The 17,500-nt window shown below is 40.6% G+C and overlaps 2 protein-coding genes across 2 annotated transcripts in view; one reads left to right on the top strand and one right to left on the bottom strand.

The window, feature by feature from the left end:
• The first annotated feature begins 1,387 nt into the window (after positions 1 to 1,387).
• On the top strand, positions 1,388 to 5,483 carry LOC310737062 (olfactomedin-4-like). Its single transcript, XM_083561229.1, has 5 exons — positions 1,388 to 1,486; positions 2,394 to 2,516; positions 3,320 to 3,538; positions 3,877 to 4,030; positions 4,443 to 5,483. The coding sequence occupies exons 1-5, from the start codon at positions 1,427 to 1,429 to the stop codon at positions 5,270 to 5,272; spliced, it is 1,386 nt and encodes a 461-aa protein (XP_083417355.1). The 5' UTR covers positions 1,388 to 1,426; the 3' UTR covers positions 5,273 to 5,483.
• Positions 5,484 to 12,875: 7,392 nt separating this feature from the next.
• Positions 12,876 to 17,500, bottom strand: part of LOC310737067 (olfactomedin-4-like) — a 7,899-nt gene continuing 3,274 nt past the window's right edge. The window contains exons 4-5 of the mRNA XM_083561234.1: positions 13,995 to 14,127; positions 12,876 to 13,872 (exon numbers count right to left, since the gene is read on the bottom strand). Coding sequence (XP_083417360.1) covers positions 13,061 to 13,872; positions 13,995 to 14,127 — 945 coding nt within the window. The 3' untranslated portion in view covers positions 12,876 to 13,060. The remainder of the gene's footprint in view (positions 13,873 to 13,994; positions 14,128 to 17,500) is intronic.

The raw sequence follows: 17,500 nt of genomic DNA, 5'->3' as shown, positions 1-17,500 counted from the left end.
CACAGTGTTTATTAGCAGGGAAGAAGGTAAAAAAAAAAAAAAGTCAACTGAATTTCACATGGGGGGAGTGGTGGCTCCAGCGGTTAAGGCGCTGGGTTGCCGATCAGAAGGTCTGGGGTTCAAGCCCCGGTATCACCAGGCTGCCACCCTTGGGCCCTTGAGCAAGGCCCTTAACCCTCTATGCTCCGGGGGTCCCTTACGAGGGAAATATCAAGGTCCGTGAGGTCGAAGTGACGTGGGGCCGCCTTCCCGTGGGCTCACCACCTGCAGGAGGGACCGTAAGGGATGGTGCTGTGAGGATTGGGCAGCAGTCGAAGGCGGGGGCCTGCTTAGACTGCTGCCCCCACGACCCGAATTACGGATAAGCGGGAGAAAATGAATGAATGAATGAATGAATGAATTTCACATCAAAGATAATCCCATACATAAAACAGGATAATCAAAGTCTCCTGGCTTAAATCCTATGAAATGTTTTGAAGTTGGGCTCATCAGGTGAACCCTCGTAACCTTGATGGATTTAATACTGAATCGGTCAGAGGAATGGGCAAACATGGTGCCACTGTGCTTAAAATAATTTTAAATATCCTTTTTCGTTGGTATGTTGTTCTTCGACCTGTTGATATAGAAGGCATGACGTTTATAACATGGCTCTGGGTTACTGATTGGAAGGTCAGGGGTTTAAGCCCCGGTGGGCCCTTGAGCAAGGCCCTTAACCCTCTGTGCTCCAGTGTGCAATGTATTATTTCTAAACATGCATTTTGACCCCAGATTCTAAAAAAACTGAATATGTGAAGAAAATAATTTCACTGTGTGTGATGTATATGTGACAAATAAAGCTATTCTATTCAATTCTTCTATTCTATTCTATTCTATTCTATTCTATTCTATTCTATTCTATTCTATTCTATTCTATTCTGTGTTGAATCAAGCATTTTAATATGAATTGCAGCAACACTATTGTCAGCACTACTGTTAAAATCTATTTAACTTCTGACCAAATGCAGAAATAATTCAACAATTACAGTGGTATGTATAATTATGCAGCAAATCTTCTTGTGATCATGAACGCAAACAAACATCTGCAGTTATTCAGATCAACAAATATTGATGATGAGAAAGATGCATTCAGAAGAAGAGGAAGGAGAAACGAGACTTTAGGAAATTAGACCCTGGGAACGTACTGCTGTTGTTTCAACATGAGGTAAACATGCTTGCAGTTAAGCAAATGTATAAAAATAAAAAAGAAGATTGGTCCCACATCCTCCTCCTGTTCACACTTCCCTAAATGTAAACTTTGTTTTTAAACTAGTCAGCAGAAACGATGTTACTGAGGAAACGTGATTGTGATTACGTGATTGTGTAAGAGGCGTTCTTTTCATGATAAAAAGCTGCAGCGTATTCGTTCTGCTCGTCTTCGGAAGCAAACATGAAGTTGTCTCTGTCGGCCGTATGGACGGCTGCGTTCATCCTTATCCTTCTTCCTGAGGTAAGAGAAACACGGCTTCACAGGTATGTCTTAGAAATGAAAAAGTTTAAGAATATGGGATAACATTCGAAGAGTCAGAAGAGGGTCATTAAGGCAGTGGTGTTTTACTGGTTAAGGCTCTGGGTTACTGATCAGAAGGTTTGGGGTTCAAGCCCAGAACTGCAAAGCTGCCACTGTTGGGCCCTTGATCAAGGCACTTAAGCATATATGCTCCAGTGGTGCTGTTCCATAACTGACCCTTTGCTCTGGCTTTAAGCTCAATAGTGATGGCTCTGGGTTACTGACAGCGGTGGACGAAGTACCCAGTGAAAGTGAAACTTTAGTGAAAGTTGAGCTCCACTCAGTAAAACGTGACTCCAGTAAAAGTGTCCCTTTAAACTGAGTAAAATTACAAAAGTTTTTGCGTTCACATGTACTTAATATCCCAAGTACTGATTTATTGTAACTATAATGTTCCTATTATAATTTTTTTCACAAGATTCTTTACTTAATCAACTCAGTTTATGTGAAAAGACTCGAATGTGACTCTCAGCACACTGATCGATTACTATAAAGATATTAATGACTCAAACACTGATTGATTTCTATTACAATGATCATTAACACAAAACCTTCTTTTCAACTACTTCAAACAAATTATGTAAATGAGGTCACGTGTGTGGTGGTGAGTTCGAGTCTGGAGTTTCTTCAGCATTTATTCCTCTCTAAATGTTCTGCTTGATGTTGAACTGATGCTGAACTGTATGTTGGTGATCAGTAGATGCACCGAGCGCCGATCAGAACACGTGTAAAACAGAGCGTGCGCTCGACACTGATTGGTGACTCTGTATACTGTACTGTATATACTGTATACTGTATATATAATGTGTGTGTGCATTTCTTGTGTGTATTGTGTATTTGTCCTCAGTGTGTGAGAGGGAAGGACTGCGTTTGTGAGCTGAACAACCTCCAGCGTCCTTTCCCGATGGAGAAACTCGACTCGATTCTCTCTGCAGCTGACCAGTGCATGAAGAGCATTACTTCAACACAGGTGTGTGGTTTAAGGGACATTTCTAATCATTATAATAAACACGTTGACAAATTTAATCTAAAAACAAATCAAATCTAAATCGTGACAAGCTCCGCCCACTTTGCCCCCATTGCTAAGACTAGACTATAGGGGTGTGATGGTACACAAAATTCGGTATATATATATATATATATATATATATATATATATATATATATATATATATATATATATATATATATACATTTTATATAATATATAAATATAATATATTTAACATTTATAATTATATAAATATTTATTACACACTACTGTGGGAGTCTAGAAAAGTTCATATGCAGATTTAATTATTAATTACAGTAAGTAAAAAAGTAAAAACAAAAGCATTTCTTATGCAAACGTTTCTATTGGCATACATTTGACCACAATCTGATAAGAATGTATATATACATATAAAACCATTTACCCCCTGTTCCAACTCACATTATTGCATCTGTATGTATAAACAGACATTTCTTCAACTTCCTGTGTTTTTTGAAGCATTTCAAATGTTGCTGTTTTCCAGAGAATCCAGTAACACTAAACTCAGTAAACTCCTCTGTGCTAATATAACTTTCCTTTATTTTTCAGTTTTTATCTTTTCAGATTCCGCAATCTCACAGTGGCCCAAAACACCTTATAATAATATCTTCAATTCATAAATTGCAGATAAATTTATTATTTATTTAACACAGACAGAACACATTTATTTGTTACATTAAAATCACTCTACTGATGCAATCCATCTCTCTCTCTCTCTCTCTCTCTCTCTCTCTCTCTCTCAGTTCATGGAGGTGGATGTACTGATGTTGGGGGTGCAGCGGCGGCTGGAGCAGCTGGAAGAGAGCGTGTCTGTGTTGGAGAAGGAGGATGATGGTGGTCTGTACGGAGCTGTTTCACTGCGAATCATTGAGCTCGAACTCGCCGAGGTCCTGGAGCTCATGAGTAAACTGAACAAAACCATCAGCTCCCACAAGCAGCTCAGTCAGAGCACCGCAACCAAGGTGACTAACTGCAGCACATAATATCAAACATCACATCACATCACAACACGCCTCATCATACTACACCAACATCACACCACAAGGAGATGGTAGCTCAGAGGTTAAGGCTCTGGGTTACTTATCAAAAGGTCAGGGGTCCAATCCCCAGTATTACCAAGCTGCCACTCTTGAGCCCTTAAACAAGGCCCTTAACCCTTAACACACCACCAGTGTTTTCTTTTTAGATTTGTTTGCTTGGTGATTTGCATGAGAATATACTTGGATTTCTTTTGTATCCAAACCCATATGAAGATGAAGTAGATGAACATGGTTGTTGTTTTGTCTGTTTTAAAAAAAAGCTGCAAAGCATGACAGAGGGCGTGCAGGAGATTGAGAGCTTCGACCTGTCGCACGTGGTGAGCAAACAGCGAGAAAATCAGCGCATTAAACGAGATTTGGCTGAGTGTCAGAATGAGCTGCAGGCCACCCATCAGCCTCCCACTGCTCGTCCACGTACGTACACTTTTATCAAGAGCTTAATATAGTCTGTGTGGGTTTCCTCTGGGTTTCCCAGTTTCCTCCAATGTATGTGTGCATGGTCTTGTGTGAAGAAATGCTTCTCAGGACAGAGTTCTACCTCAGAGGTAGACTTTGGAGTTTGAGTTCTTAAGGTGACTGAATCAATGAGGTTGTATCAGAAATGTTCCCTTTTTGTGACTGTAGAACTGTATCCACCTGAGATTTCACACTTTTTGGTTAATACAAGCTTACCATTAAATATATATCTATAATCAGACCTGAGGACGTAAACTGGGCCACAACTGATTTCTGTTTAATTTTATTGCAAAATGTATTGTTTATTTTATAGTGCATCTGGTCATTAAATTTCCTCTTCTTCCCTGTGTGTGTGTGTGTGTGTGTGTAGGACGCTGTCCACAAGGCCAGTTGGTCAATGTGACCGGCCCTAGGACTTACGCCCTAACCCAGTACGGAACCTCGTACCCTTACGGCGCCTGGGGAAAAGACCCGAAACCTGCTCCAGGAAAGGAGGACACGTACTGGCTTGTAGCTCTGACCTCCAGCAACGCTTTTGCCAACTATGTACGTCATTACAGCAGTTTGAGCACTATACTGGTCGGTGTGGGTCCTGTGGACACCATCATTGCTCCTGCAAACCCCACCACAAACACCATTTTGGGCCCTAACGTGGTGATGTACGGAGGTGCGCTATACTACAACTGCTATAATTCACCCTCTGTGTGTCGCTTCAACATCTCTGCCCGCTCCGTCACTAATACACAACTTCCAAAAAACTCTGGCTTCAATAACAAGTTTCCTTTCGGTCACTTGGACGCTGCGTACATCTACACAGACCTGGATTTCGCCACAGACGAGTCTGGTGTCTGGGTGGTCTACTCATCAACAGAACATTTTGGCAATGTGATCCTTAGTGAAGTGATAGAAGGAAGTCCTCTGTCTCTGGGTCGGACGTGGAACACGTCGCTGCACAAGCGCACTGTCACGAACACCTTCATGGTATGTGGAGTGCTTTACGCCACACGATTCCTGGACAAACAGACAGAGGAGATTTTCTACTCGTTCGACACGGAGACAGGAGAGGAGCGCTACGATCTGAAGATCCGCATACAGAAGATGCAGACCAACATCCAGTCTCTGAATTATAACCCACAAGACCGAATGCTCTACGCCTACAGTGACGCCTACATCGTCTCGTACAACACCGTCTTTCAGTAAACGCTCATCTTTACCCCTTTGATTACAGGATTTTATTATACTGCTGTGGCAATGACAGATCTATGAAATGTAATCAGTGAAATTAAATTAATAAATTGCATACATTTATGACACATTAAATATTTTGTGCTTTGTTAAAATCACACCACTACAAATGATCATCTCGAGTATTCTGTGTTTCTACACCAATAAAACATGTCTATGCTGCTGACCGTCTTGTGTTAAATGTTTATATGACGATTATTGCTTCTTTAATCAAAGACAGGCAAGAGTCAATTGCTTTATAATGTTAATGAATGTGGAAAAGACATCAGAAAGCAGATGTTTGCTAACTTCCCTCTGCTAAATTCTGATAATTATGGAAGAACTTTTACTAGGGCCACATAAAGCTAGAAGTAGGCTTTCTGTTTAAATTGTATATTTGGATTTATTTTTTTGTCTTACCATGTGCAACAGTCAAAAAACTTGGTGTTACTCCAATCTTCATTTTAAATCTAATGTGGATGATAGTATCAGAATAGCCTTCTTTCATCTCAGAACTATTGCTAATATAAGAAATAAAAAAAAAAAATTTATTACATGATGCAGAGAAACTAGTTCATGCTTTTGTTACATCTCGATTCAACTGTTTTAATGCCTTTGTAGCGAATGGTAGAGAAGAGGGAAAAACCATTCACAAAGATAAAATGAGTATATAGTTTGAATAACAGTTTGCCCACATTATCCACCATTATATGTAGCAAATTTAGCTCGCAAAGAAAAGGGAATATTTATAAGTAATTATAGCAGGTTATAGTTACTCCTAAATATTTAAATTAAGTTGAATTGACGGTAATGGAATTAACGTTACACTTATTTGGTCTGTTCCTCTGGCGAACAGACAGTATAGCCTTTTATTAATTCTATAAAAGAGGTATCTCTCCAGCTGAGAAAGACGCAACCCCCGTTTACTTTATACCGTACAATTAATAGAGCATGTAGTTCAGAATGAATGTTGCAGGAACCATAAAATGTGAGCGGCACTCAGAGACAATCACTTATGAAAAATACGGTGTTTAATGAATGAGACAAACACAACATAAAACTAACTACACAAACAAACAAAAATTAATAAAAAAAATAAAATTAAAAATAAAAATAAACAAAAAGTTAAACATAGGAAAAGGAGGAAGAGAAAGGAAAAGAAAAAAGGAAAGGAACGGCAAGCTTAAACTTCGAAACTAATCACACCCTAACTGAGAAATCATCACAGAAGATTCAAATTCACCTTAAATTAAAGGGCTCAAACTTAAATACGCATCTAAATTGGTTGGCAAACCAGTTACTTGCATTGGCTTGTTGCACAAGAGTCTGTATGCGACAAAGAGATCTTTAAAGGGTCAGTTAGGATGGAGTCAGATGTTCTTTCAGGTTCTCCTGAAGATCAGAGCAGTTGTTGTTCTTGAAGATCGGAAGCTGGGTGGAAGATCTAAAAAAGGATTTATTATCTAGTCCCGAAGAGTCGCTGCTGGGCTGTTCTAAATGTCAGACTCTCCAGGCCTTTGGGACCCAGAGGTCCAAGCCTTTCTGGTTGAGCCGAGTGAGCAAGCTTGCTTTACTTGACTCACTGTTAGTTGGGTTCAATATATTTTTAAGGTCCTGAACCCCACCCATCTTTGGGGGAATGGCCAATGCTATGGACTGGAATTTTGGAGGGAGAAACTTCCTTTGTTCATGCGTTTGTGGGCATGGTTTCTGGGTTATACTTGCTTTGGAGAAAGTTTTATCCAAAGTGTATCAAGACAGTATGGTACTTTATGATCAAATAAAATGCACCATTGTTTAAGGAAAATAAGGAACAGATAATGTTGGTGATAATTTTGATATTAGAGATGGAAAGCAAGGACAGCATTAAACAGAGGTACATTACATACCAGTTCACATTTAACATACTTTTAACATACCAGTACTTAAGGTTTAACTTTATTAATACAATGTTATATTCAGGTATATAAGATGCACCATTGTTAGTAAAATAAAGAGAAGATAATTTTATGTCAAGTTTGACGTCAAGCATTAAAAGAAAAGACAGTATTAAAACAGATGTACATCAGAAGAGCCATTTTAGCCACTCTCCGACCCAAATTATTTGCCTGGAGACACAAAACATATTTGACCTTTACACAAGTATAACAATTTCTTGTTTTTTGCAGATTTAAAGTAGTTGCCAAGTTAAAACACTAGGTAGCAGTAGTGTGGTTTTTATTGTATTTGGATGTAAAAAATATATACTTTTTCTACTTTTTGTCACAAAATAAATGCTCTGATATTTTAGTAAACAATTCTTTCAAATATCCTTCGTCTGTAAAAAATCTTCCATGCTTTATTATCTCCTGCAAACCTAGCATTTGTTAAGTTTTAAGACTTTATCCCCTGTATGAAGTCAAATTTGCATTGCTCATCTTTCTTCTCCCCAGCAAAAAAGCACTTCCCAAGCCTCTTTCATTGAGGGGGTGTGGTCCATGTCCAGAGCCCCACTGGAGGCATGGCCTAGCCCAGAGCCCCGCTGGGGGTGTCAGACAGTCTCTGAGACCTTTCTGGGGCATGGCACATCTTAGCCCAAATCATTTCCACCTGGGGCTTGTTAATCTATGTATAAATGATTAAACTTTTGTGCATGCCTCTCCATAGTTTGTTGCTTATCATTGATGTCTGCGGTCTGCCTAGTATCCATCTGGCAAATCTCTGCTCACTACCCAACAAAATGGATGAACTTCTCCTGCTCTCCCAGACAAATATGGACCTTATTACTCAGCTGCTCAGTGTTTCACTGAATCACCGCTGCTAAATGAGGCCATTCAAGACAATGATTTACATCTCCTGGGTTTCCAGCTGTTCAGAGCGGACCTCGACACTGAATCGGCAGGAAAATAGGGTCACGGTGGCACATGCTTCAACATCAATGAAAGGTGATGTACAGACATAACATCTAAGAAGAAGTTGTGCTGTCCTGATCTAGAAGCATTCTTCATCAACTGTATGCCTTTTTACTGTACATACACGCAAAAACTTAAATCTGCTAAGCCTGTAGTATAGACTGTAATAATATGAACCAATAAAACAGAGCAGGCATTGCAAGCCTGTTTTGACTGCACTGATTGGAGTATTTTTGAAGCTGCTGACTCTGATCTGAATGAGCTCACAGACTCTGTAACATCTTATATCAGCTTCTGTGAGGATATATGCATTCCAACCAGGACTCATTTGACATAGAACAAAAAAAAAAAACTGTATATAGCAAGACTCAGACAGCTTAATCAGGCCAGAGAGGATGCTGCTTCAAGGCTGATGGGGACAGAAACTTGTACAATCAGGTCAGGATCACACTGACAAAGGAGATTGAAGTAGCAAAGAAGAACTACTCTAAAAAGCTGGAAAATCAGTTTTTAGCCAACGACTGCTTCAGTGTGGAGACATCACATACTACTGGACAACATTCCCAGCTCTGTAACGAATCAACAACTGGTTAATGACCTGAATAAGTTTTACTGTAGATTTGAAACTTGCACCTCTTCCTGACCATCTCATGACTTGACCATCAACACCCCCAGCAGCCCCTTTTGCCGCCTCCTGTACTTCAGATCAGTAAACATGATGTGCATTAGGTCTTAAGGAAACAAAGAAGAAGGAAAGCAACAGGAACAGACAGAGTTTCACCAGCCTGTCAAAAAACCTGTTCTGACCAGCTGGCATCCCTTTTTTTACAGATTTTTAACAGATCACTGGAAATGTAAACGACGACAGACCTATTACTCTAACATCTCTGGTCATAAAGTCATTTGAGAGACTGATGTTGGCTTATTTGAAGGACATCACTGGACTCTTGCTGGACCCCCTGCAGTTTGCTTACCAAGCAAACAGGTCTGTGGTTGATGCAGTGGAAATGGGACTGCACTTCATCCCGCAACCTCTGGACAAACCGGGGACTTATGCGAGGATCCTATTCGTAGACTTCATTCAGCCTTTAACACTATCATCCTGACACTATCATCCTGACACAATTAACCCAGCTCTCTGGTCCTATTACTACCTGTCAATGGATCACCAGCTTTCTGACAGATAGGCAACAGCTCTTGAGACTGGGGAAATTCATGTCATCAGTACATCCATACCATTAGCAGTGGTGCTCCCTAGGTAAGTGTTCTCTCCCCACTGTTCTTCTTCCTGTACACCAATGACTACATCTCAACAGACCCCTCTGTCATACTCCTGAAGTTTGCAGGTGACACTACAGTCATCGGCCTCATTAACGACGGTGATCAATGTGCATTTAGAAGCGAGATTCAGCAGCTGTCTGTCTGGTGCATTCATAACCTGAAGCTTAACATGCTCTTCTCCGCTCATGAGTCCCGCCGAGGGCGCCGCCCCGCTCCAGAGTCCTGCCAAGGGCGCCACCCCGCTCTAAAATCTCGCCGAGGGCACCTCAGACCCCACAGTGCACAACCCAGTTCGCAGCATACTCTTCCGCGTCGGGGGACATCTTGCCGTTTTCCCCCCCACGGCCTGGTCTATAAGTACATCAAGACTTTTGATCAGGGCCAGATAATCTCACTGGAGATTTGCTCTGAGAATGCACTTGCCATCTTGCCTCTTGCCACCTTGCATGTTCTTGTTCCTATTTCTGTACCTCATCCTGATCCCTTTTCTGGTCTACCTTACTTGTTCTGGTTTGAACTGTTTTGCTTTTTGTGTTTTTGGACTGCCTATATTGCTCTGTTTGATGGCTCTCTGAATTTGGAAAAGATTTTTGTATTTAAAATTTCTCTTTAAAAAAAAAAAGTCTTTAAAATAGACTCTGTCTATGTTGCCCTGTTTGTCTAAGTTTAGACGCTGGACTGTTTTTCGGTCCATGTTTTTGCCTTTACCCCATTGCCTGCTGCTTTTTTATCAAAGCCTGTTTTTTCATCTTACCCTGTGGCATCCTGCATTTGGGTCCAGTCAACTCCCAGTCACCCACACCTCCTGACAAATTAGTATGTACTTTTTTTTTGCAATAAATTTTATTCTTTTTTTATTTATTTTGATTATTTCTTTCCATGTGCAACTGGAAGCTTAATAATTCCATGTAAGTGTAAACATACTTGGCAATAAAGCTCATTCTGATTCTGATTGTAAAAACTGGGTGGCGTGCAAAAAACGGCAAGATGGCTGCCATAAAAGATTTATTTATATCTCAAATGGAAAAGCATGCTACAGGAGGAAGATGGAGGATCAGCTGCAGCAGAACAACATCAGCAGTGTGTGGAAGGGGCTCAAAACTATCACTGGTCATAAGGAGCCTAGCTTTCAGGCTGAGGGTGACCAGAAGTGGTTGAATGATCTTAATCTATTCTTTAACAGATTCGATCAGCTACCCTCCCCTGCCCCCATCCAGTCCCCCCTGCTGCAATCCCCCTTCTCTGCTTCCACAGCAAGCAACTCCAGCCCCACCTCTCTCTGCACTGCTATCAGCTCACAGTCAATACACAACACACCTAACCTTCCCCCTGCGGATTCCATTCAGTCAACACTCCAACCAATACACACTGCCCCTCACAGAAGCCCAGGTGAGAATGGAGCTCAGGAAGATCAAAACGAGGAAGGCTGCAGGCCCAGATGGCATCAGCTCCGGGCTACTTAAGACCTGTGCAGACCAGCTATGCGGCATATTGCTGTACATGTTTGACCTAAGCCTGAGGCTGGGAAAGGTGCCACAGACATGGAAAACTTCCTGCGTGATGCCTGTTCCAAAGACGTCGCGCCCAAAAGACTTAGACCAGTAGCACTGACCTCGCATCTGATGAAGACATTGGAGAGGCTGGTGCTCACTCATTTCCAACCTCTGGTGAGCCCATCAATGGATTCACTTCAGTTTGCCTACCAACCTGGCATTGGAGTGGAAGACGCAGTCATCTTCCTCCTAAATTGGGCTATTTCACACCTGGAAAAGGCTGGGAGCACTGTGAGAGACTGACCACAGTATGTGAGGACTCGTGACTGTGAGTCTGCCATGATTGTCTGCAACACTGGTGCCCTACAAGGAACGGTTCTAACCCCGTTTCTCTTCACCGTCTACACTGCAGACTTCATGTTCAGCTAAGCAACCTGTCACCTACAGAACTTCTCTGATGACTCTGCCATCGTCGGTCAGATCACGGACGATGATGACAGGGAGTACCAAGGGCGTATACAGAACTTTGTGGACTGGTGCCAACGGAGCTGCCTCCAGATAAATGTGGGGAAAACCAAAGAACTGGAAGTGGATTTCCGTAGGCACAAACAAAATTCATCACCAGTGAACATTCAGGAAAAGGACATTGTGAGAGTGGACTCTTACAAATACCTGGGTGTTCACTTAAACAACAAACTGGACTGAACAGACAACAATCTGCTGAGGAGACTAAGGTCTTTTGGAGTGCAAGGAGAGCTACTGAAGACCTTGTGGTGGCCTCAGCCATACGCTATGGAGTGATCTGCTGGGGCAGCAGCATCTCTACTGCAGACAGGAAGAGACTGGACAAGCTGATCAGGAAGGCCAGCTCAGTCCTGGGGATTCCCCTGGACACTGTACAGGAGGTGGAAGAAAGGAGGATGGTAACAAAACTATAATCATTGCTGGAGAACGACTCCCACCCCTTGTATGTAACTGTTACATCGTTGAGCAGCTCCTTCAGTGACAGACTGTTACATCCTAAGTGTCTGAAGGAACGTTACAGAAGGTCTTCTCCCTGCTGCTATTAGACTTTACAATCAAAGCTGCTCCCAGTAAAAACCAGTCACCAAATGACACACTGTTATTACTTTTTAGCTGTGCAATACCATTACCTGTGTGCAATATTACATGCAACATGTGCAATATTGCCTGCAATATGTGCAATATTACCTGCAATACGTGCAATATTACCTGCAATACGTGCAATACCACTACTTGCAATGTGTACTTTTTTCCTCCCTTATATATATTTATACATTGTACTGTGTATATACTGTATATTATAGTATGTGTATATTATTTTTATATATTTGATTTAATTTTTTGGGGGAGTGGTGGCTCCAGCGGTTAAGGCGCTGGATTGCCGATCGGAAGGTCCGGGGTTCAAGCCCCGGTATCGCCAAGCTGCCACTCTTGGGCCCTTGAGCAAGGCCCTTAACCCTCTATGCTCCGGGGGTCCCTTACAAGGGAAATATCAAGGTCCGTGACGTCGGAGTGACGTGGGGCCGCCTTCCCGTGGGCTCACCACCTGCAGGAGGGACCGTAAGGGACGGTGCTGTGAGGATTGGGCAGCAGTCGAAGGCGGGGGCCTGCTTAGACTGCTGCCCCCGCGACCCGAATTACAGATAAGCGGGAGAAAATGAATGAATGATTTTATTTTTATTTCTTTCATTTGCTGCTGTAACAAAGAAATTTCCCCACTGTGGGACGAATAAAGGTATACCTTATCTTATCCTATCTTATCTTATCTTATCTTATCTTATCTTATCTTATCTTATCTTATCTTATCTTAAATAACTATAATAGTAGCATTAAAGATATTTTATATAGATTATGATTTTTATCAAATTATAAAAGAAAATCAACAAAACATAATTTATATTGAGTTTATTTGCAGGCTTTGTTTTTAGCAAATTGGGTATGATATCAATTTTAGTCAGTGCCAAGCATGAATTATAATGTGATTGAATTTATATGTTTAAAAAAGTAAAACTGGAATTTCTACAATAAATCTGAGTCACATTTATGGCTCTATATTACATATTTAAATGTAGCATTCAGAAGTCAGCTTGGTAGGCGAGCAGGTAGCCACTATTGTACATGTAGAGCCTCTTGTCTATGGGGTTGTAGTGAAGGTTGGCGACGCCCGCTGCTACTTTCTCAATAGGGAGAGAAAGCGTGTTGTCCTCGGCCCCTGTGGTCGTGTCAAAGGCGTAGAACACTTCCTCTTCGTAGATATTTATGAAGCGAGTTGCGTAAAGCACCCCACACACCATGAAGGCGTTGGTCACCGAGCGCTTGAACAGGCGTGTCTTCCAGGTGTGTGTTATGTTGAAGTCTTCGAAGTCCACTCGACTCACCACTATGTTTCCGTGGTTTGCTTCCGTGGCGTAAATTACCCACAAGCCCTTGTCGTCAGCCGAGAGGTTGATATCCGTCCAAGCGAAGCAGTTGTAGTAGCAGTAGGGAAATTTGTTGTTGTACCCAGCATCAGGAAGTGCGAGACGTCGGAATTGCTTGGTTTTCACATCGAAGGCACAGAGTTCAGGCATGTTATAGCACTGATAATACACTACACCCTTATAAACGATGGTCCCTGGACCCTGAATGGCGTTAGCGTGAGTGTATGAGTTGACCAACGTTTCATCTTTGTAGTTACTTCCAGCCTTGAAGTCTTTATAAGTCTGGTAGAAGCGCACAGTGATGCCCAGCATGTGCCCACTAGCTAGAGGCTGGATCCAGTATGTCTCTTCAGTGTCATTATAGATGTCATGACCCCAAGCTCCAGCGATATAAGACGTACTGCATGGGTTTATTTTAACCACAACTGGAGCACTGATATTACTCATCATGCTCTGAGAACAAGAACCTGTAACACAGAACATACAAAAATATAATGTAAAGAATTCCTGATGGTGCAAAATCCCGAAACAGGCTCCTCTCACTCTTCAAACCTGCCACATCCATTCTGATGCGCTTAAAAAAACTTACTTCTGAAGTTTTGAGGGATGGTCCTGCAGGTCTGGACACGGTTATTGAGAGAGCGGAACTTCTCCCTCAGTTTTTCCAGGTTAAAGATGTTATTCTTGTACACTGTATCCACATCCTCCTTAAACTTCTGCAACTGGGGTACAAATAGATATACAAATAAATGTTAATACATCTACTTAAGGATTACTAAAGGATAGCTCAGGTAACCAAAGGTGTCAGGATTATAACACAAAAGACAAAATGGACTATTTTACCCATCAGCCACTGCACCTCATGGAACCTTGTCATGTGTGCATATGAACTTGATTTACATTTACTAATAATTAGCATTTGTATAATGACTGAGAGTCTCATTTGTTGTGGTCATGCTCAGTTTAAGGGTGTTTGTTTATGTATTTAGTGCTCTTCTTCTTGGCATTTGAGGCTTAACAATTAATGGTTAGAAGGTCAGGGGTTCAAACTCCAGCAAGCTACCAATGCTGGGCCCTTGACCAAGGTCCTTGACCATCTCTGCTCAAGAGATGCTGTCACCATAGCTTACTCACATGTTGGTTTGTGTGAAAAGATTTTTACTGTGCCATTAGGTATATGTGACAAATAAAAACTTATTTTATGTCAGGCTGTATTGGCTGTATGTTTAGGTTGTTGTCCTGGTGCTGTATACATGATCAGGCATAACATTATGACCACCTGCCCAATATTGTGTTGGTTCCCTTTTGCTACTAAAACAGTCGTGACCCATTGAGCATCAACAGTCTGTTGGATCGGACCACACGGACAGCCTTTGCTCCCCACTTGCATCAATGAGCCTCGGGCGCCCATGACCCTGCCTCCAGTTCACCACTATTCCTTCCTTGGAGCACTTTTGCTAGATACTGACCACTGCAGACCAGGAACATCTCACAAGAGCTGCAGTTTTAGAGATGTTTAGACCCAATCGTTTAGACATCACAATTTGTCAAACTCGCTAAAATCCTTACACTCGCACATTTTTCCTGCTTCTATCTATCTATCTATCTATCTATCTATCTATCTATCTATCTATCTATCTATCTATCTATCTATCTATCTATCTATCTATCTATCTATCTATCTATCTATCTATCTATTTTATGTTAAATTTTAATAACAGAGCATATTTGTTGCTGAATATTAATCGATATAAATCCTTAATTATTATTATTATTATTATTATTATTATTATTATTATTATTATTATTATTATTATTATTTTTAAGTACAATAGTATAAACAGTTCATTCAGATTTCATAAATGTGTAAAAAAAACAAAAAAACAACAACAGAGCCACGGATCCCTCTGACCAACAAAACCATCGAAACATTAGAGGGACTGCAAAGGCTAAAATAGAAAATCATTACTGAAGAACTGTATGATGGATGACTACCAACATGCAGAACAAACTGCACTTGTGAAAGACGAGTTGAAGAAAGTTCTGAAAGAGGAACTGAAGGAAATGCGGAAGGGTAAAAGTCAAAGCTGATTGGGCCACTTGGTGTTACAACCAACAGTTTGTCTAGATATTACTTTCAGCCTGACTATATTTCTGTACAGATTTTAGAGGCAGATTCTATTTGATCTTTAATATGTTATTAGATGGTGTTAATTTCTTATACTAACATATTATTTTAGGTAACATCCACAAGACAAATTATTTACACTGTATAGACACTTCTCCTTTACTTATGGTTACTCAGCATTGACACTGGAGACTCCTTACAGAACCCTTCATCAGTGATGGACAGTAAGGCAGTAAATATTATTTGCTTCACTTAAGTAGACCTACAGATACTCATGTTTTCAAAAACTCTGGTAAAAGTTGAAGTACTGAAGTACTATTTTACTCAACTTAAAGTAAAAAATTATAGTGAAAAATAAATAGTGAAGTAAAATACTGATACCAGAAAAATCTAAGTACAGCAACAAAGTATTTGAAGTACGTATCTGTACTTTACTAAAGTATCTCCATTTGGGGAGATTTTTACTGTAACCTCACTATATTTCAAAGTTAAATATAAATTTTTTTTTTCCAACTACATTTTGCAAAATCAGTCTTTCTTTTTTTTTTTTTTTTTATATGAGGTTAAAAAAACGTAACTGTCAAACACACAGCGAATCACCAATCAGGGTTTTAAACTCATTCTGATTGGCGCTTGGTGTATCTACTGATCACCAACATACAGTTCAGCATCAGTTCAACATCAAGCAGAACATTTAGAGAGGAATAAATGATGAAGAAACTCCAGACTCGAACTCGACACAACACACGTGACCTCATTTACACCATTTTTTGATGTAGTTTAAGAGAAGGTTTTGTGCTCATGATCATTGTAATAGAAATCAATCAGTGTTTGAGTCATTAATATCATTCTATTAATAGATCAGTGTGCTGAGAGTCACATTTGAGTCTTAAAATTGATTATGTAAATAATCTTGTAATAAAAATTATCAAAAGGACATTAGAGTTATAATAAATTATAGTACTTTGGAAACTTAAGTACATTTTAGGCAAAAACTTCTGTACTTTTACTCAAGTGAAGGTTTACAGGGAGCATTTTTACTTTTACTGGAGTCACATTTTACTGTGTGGAGCTCTAATATATATACAGTGCAACATCGAATAACAAAAAATTGTTTTGATTCTCCTTTTGATGGTTCCTTTTTCAAGGGCAACTGTACATGTATTGTAAACACAACAAAAATTGTGAATTACTTGTGATAAATGTTCTATTTACTACTTTAAATGAATAATGCAATAATAATAGTTTTATGTACAGTGAGGAAAATAAGTATTTGAACACCCTGCTATTTTGCAAGTTCTCCCACTTAGAAATCATGGAGGGGTCTGAAATTGTCATCGTAGGTGCATGTCCACTGTGAGAGACGTAATCTAAAAATAAAAATCCAGAAATCACAATGTATGATTTTTTAACTATTTATTTGTATGATGCAGCTGCAAATAAGTATTTGAACACCTGAGAAAGTCAATGTTAATATTTGGTACAGGAACCTTTGTTTGCAATTACAGAGGTCAAACGTTTCCTGTAGTTTTTCACCAGGTTTGCACACACTGCAGGAGGAATTTTGGTCCACTCCTCCACACAGATCTTCTCTAGATCAGTCAGGTTTCTGGCCTGTCACTGAGAAACACGGAGTTTGAGCTCCCTCCAAAGATTCTCTATTGGGTTTAGGTCTGGAGACTGGCTAGGCCATGCCAGAACCTTGATATGCTTCTTACAGAGCCACTCCTTGGTTATCCTGGCTGTGTGCTTCGGGTCATTGTCATGTTGGAAGACCCAGCCTCGATCCATCTTCAATGCTCTAACTGAGGGAAGGAGGTTGTTCCCCAAAATCTCGCAATACATGGCCCCGGTCATCCTCTCCTTAATACAGTGCAGTCGCCCTGTCCCTTGTGTAGAAATACACCCCCAAAGCATGATGCTACCACCCCCATGCTTCACAGTAGGGATGGTGTTCTTGGGATGGT

This window comes from Silurus aristotelis, assembly GCF_946808225.1.
Source record: "Silurus aristotelis genome assembly, chromosome: 14".
NCBI classification, from domain to species: Eukaryota; Metazoa; Chordata; class Actinopteri; order Siluriformes; family Siluridae; genus Silurus; species Silurus aristotelis.
Note: the sequence above shows the minus strand (reverse complement) of the source record. Positions and strands in the feature narration are given on the sequence as shown.